Raw genomic sequence first — 3681 nt, forward strand, 5'->3', positions numbered from 1 at the left:
ACTACATATCCGAGTGACTATAAATGTCGCTAGATATGGGAGTGCAATGCTATGGGGGCGGTGCGCCTAGATTACTACATGCCCTACAACCCCTTCCTAACTCTTAGGAAATGACTCTTAGCCTTTCTTTCAAAAATAGTTCATTTTTTTTGGGGACCAATATACAGCATTACATCCTTTCAGCCTTAGGATAGGCAACCGACAAAACATCTAATTTATCACCCTCTATTAAGCAAGTTACAAATCAACTCCCATCTATCATCCTCAAAATACAAAGGATGATTTCTCCCAAGAAATCTAGTAACCAAGCAAAATGCAGGCTTCCTTTGGAGCCGTCCGTGAGTGGTGGCCTTTTCTCAACTAGTTTCCTTGGAAGTGTTGAATGTTGAAAAAGCTTTTCTCCTTTGAAGTGTTGAGTGTTGTGAAAAGGCTTGAAACAGATAAATAATATGGTGGTTTTGAAGCTTTGACCAAACCGCTCCCAAGCCAAAATTTTGAGCTCGGGGGATTTGGTCATGGTCGAATCAAAGTCTGTGGAAACACGGCAGCGAACACTGTGTTCTCACTAACCCCCATCTTTTATATTCTCTCTCATTTCACCCTCTCCCAGCCATCCCTTCGACCTGAGCCTCCCTCTATTTTGTTAGCCTCCTGCTAAATTTTCCTAACGCTTACTCGCCCACTAGTGCTTGAAGCTCGCTCCTTCTCTTCGCATTTCTCTGCTCTTTGAAGCGCTTCGTGGGCTCTACCAGATCTGTGCTTTTGCTCTCAATTGGGTGCTTTTTGCTCTGCTTTTTTTTTTTTCTGTTCCTGGTTTACTCCAGAGAGGATCATCAATGGCTATGGCAGCCTGTATGGTTGCTGCAGTAGGCTTTCTCTCACTTGTGCTTATCTCTACAGCACAGCTAGACCATCAGCAGCAGCAGGAAGCCTTTCTTCCAGGGATCCAAATGCCTCTGCAATTCCCAGGTATGGAAGACTGCCCACATGCCCAAGAAGAGAGCAACACACCTAACTGTGGCCTCAAATCCAGTAAGCCAACTGACCAGTCTACCATGAGAATATCCATGAAGCACAGAGATGCCCACCCTCTTCACAAGAAGAAAACCAAGGCAGAGTCTCTTCAGCATGCTATTCGGAGAGACTCTTACCGCTTGCAGGGCATAGGCATGAAGACCAAGTACTCATCATCTCTGGCCTCCTCTTCTCAGTCCAATATAGTATCCATGGCCCCTTCTCCCCTTTTTGTAGGGGGTAAGGACTCACCACCACCATTTCAACCTCCTTTGTCAGCCTCGCCTTCCCCCGCATCATCGCCCTCGCCTTCGACATTTCCTGATAGCATCCAAAGCCATGTGGAGTCTGGTGTCACCCTTGGATCTGGTGAGTACTTCATGGATGTGTATTTGGGTACCCCTCCAAAGCTTTTCTCTCTCATCATTGACACAGGAAGTGATCTCATATGGGCACAGTGTAATCCATGCAAGAATTGCTATAAACAAGAAGGACCCATCTTCAGCCCTAATGCATCATCATCATACAAGCTCTTGACATGCACACAGCCCCAGTGTAAGCTTGTTTACAATGAGGGCAGTGAACCCTGCATGGCTCAAAATCCTCACTCTTGCAGGTACAGTTACTGGTATGGGGACAAATCCAACACAACTGGAGATCTGGCTCTTGAAACAATTACCCTTAACCTAGGCAATGGGCAGCCTTTTAGCCTTGATGGCATTGTTTTCGGATGTGGGCACTCTAATGAAGGGCTATTCACAGGGGCAGGAGGCTTGCTGGGCCTTGGAAAAGGGCCCCTCTCTTTTCCTTCTCAGATTAACGAGAGATTTGGGCGTAAATTCTCCTACTGCTTGGTTAATAGGAACAGTAATCTCAGCATAAGCAGCATCTTAACCTTTGGAGAGGATCAGGGTCTTGTCAAGCACCCTCAAGTACAATACACTAGATTCCTCAAACACACATTTGTGAATACTTTCTACTATTTGGCCATCGCTAAAATATCAGTCGGAGGTGAAGACTTGGCCATCCCTTCCACTGCTTGGGCCGTTGATGCAGAGGGGCAAGGTGGCACCATAATCGACTCTGGGACGACATTAACCTACTTTGTCAAACCAGCTTATGAGAAGATTGCCCAAGCCTTTGATTCCAAAATCTCTTATCCTAAGGTGGAATCATCCCAGCTAAATTATTGCTACAATGTATCTGGCCATACCGAGGTCCAATTTCCTGCAATTTCCATCACCTTTGATGATGGTGCAGTCTTCAGCCCTCCATTGGAGAATTACTTCATTGAAGTTGAGTCAGATCCACCCACTGTTTGCCTTGCAATCCTTGAAGCCCCTTCTGCAAGCCCTTCCATACTGGGCAACTATCTGCAGCAGAACATCCATGTACTCTATGACCTCGAGAGTTACAGGCTCGGATTTGCCCCCATGGTATGCTCTGCTATTTGATCACACCCCTTCAAATCATTATCCATAACATCATATGGAAACATGGCACTAATGTAGTAAGGGGCTCAGGAGCCCAGAAGCTTTGGATTCTTTTTTACTTTCATTTAGTTTTGCACAAAAAAACAAGTGCAAGGTGGTCAATAAGGCAGCATCTGCCAGCTTTAGAGGTGGAGGTTTTACAGAAGTAGTCTAGATGATGTTGCCTTGTCAACACCATACTGTTACTCACATGTGAGCTGTGCAAAGGGTGCTTTTGCTCATGTGCAAGCCCTTAACGTGCTATTACTACTGGCACCCATGTGATGTACCTACTAATTCATTGGCAGCCTGTTCATCCCAAATTCCTTTTTGCCACATGGCTTTTAAGATAATTTTGGGGGCATGCTAAATTGCAAAAACAAAGGGATTCCTCATCCACTTATGCATTAGATTACATACAAAATGTAGTAATCCTTAAGCGAAGGTTTTTTTAAACATCAAAGTTGATCTATGTTGTAGTTTGCCTTGTGTTAAATTTGGTGAGGTAGCTGAACGATCTATGCTCACCTGCCTTGGCCATGAATATCAACTTGTTGCTCAAGAGATGGAACAATTTGGGTTACATGATGGCTCTATAGGAGAGGCCAATGTAATGAAGCGGTGGACACGACTTGTACATATGAGGCCGAGGTTCAAGTATAAGTGTATTGGGCCAAACGGCCAATTGTAATTGAGGGCCATAGGCTTATGGGCCAAAGGCCAAGTGGGGGTGGACATTAATAAGTGTGTGTGAAAAAAGGGGGCCATGGTATACAGGCCAATGTGAATAACTAATCATAATTAACTTATACTAATTAAATTTACAAGCTAATCAGCTTTCATGGCAATCTTGTCCTTCCCTCTACCCATGAATGGTGCTTCTACACCTATGTTGTCACTCTATAGGGCGAAGTGACCATAGGGTTCTTTAATTCTTCCTATCTCAATTAAACCATGGTGTTTGTGATGATTTATCTCATTTTCGATTGCACAATGGTCTCTTCTATTATAAGGAAAGGGCGTATCTTTTACGCCACTCATCTTTCAAGAAAAAGGTCATGGATGAGATGCATTCTACTCCCATGGTGGGACATTTGGGTTTGCTCAAAACCTATGATGCCATAAGGAAGAGTTTCCATTGGAAAGGCTTATGGAGGGAAGGTGTTACGGAACTGCACTTTGCGTGAATACCTTG

General features: G+C 44.5%; 1 protein-coding gene across 1 annotated transcript; it reads left to right on the top strand.

Annotated features, from left to right (window-relative positions):
• Window positions 1-561: 561 nt before the first annotated feature.
• On the top strand, window positions 562-2937 carry LOC147609623 (aspartic proteinase nepenthesin-2-like). The gene has a single exon (XM_086787792.1). The coding sequence runs from the start codon at window positions 837-839 to the stop codon at window positions 2466-2468; it is 1632 nt and encodes a 543-aa protein (XP_086643918.1). The 5' UTR covers window positions 562-836; the 3' UTR covers window positions 2469-2937.
• The last annotated feature ends 744 nt before the right edge of the window (window positions 2938-3681 follow it).

Source organism: Cibotium barometz, chromosome 51 (assembly GCF_041138505.1).
Source record: "Cibotium barometz isolate CiBa-2024 chromosome 51, ASM4113850v1, whole genome shotgun sequence".
NCBI lineage: Eukaryota > Viridiplantae > Streptophyta > Polypodiopsida > Cyatheales > Cibotiaceae > Cibotium > Cibotium barometz.

Bases quoted from the DNA above. Each gene is read 5' to 3' on its own strand.
- LOC147609623 (XM_086787792.1), top strand. From the start codon at position 837: ATGGCTATGGCAGCCTGTATGGTTGCTGCAGTAGGCTTTCTCTCACTT.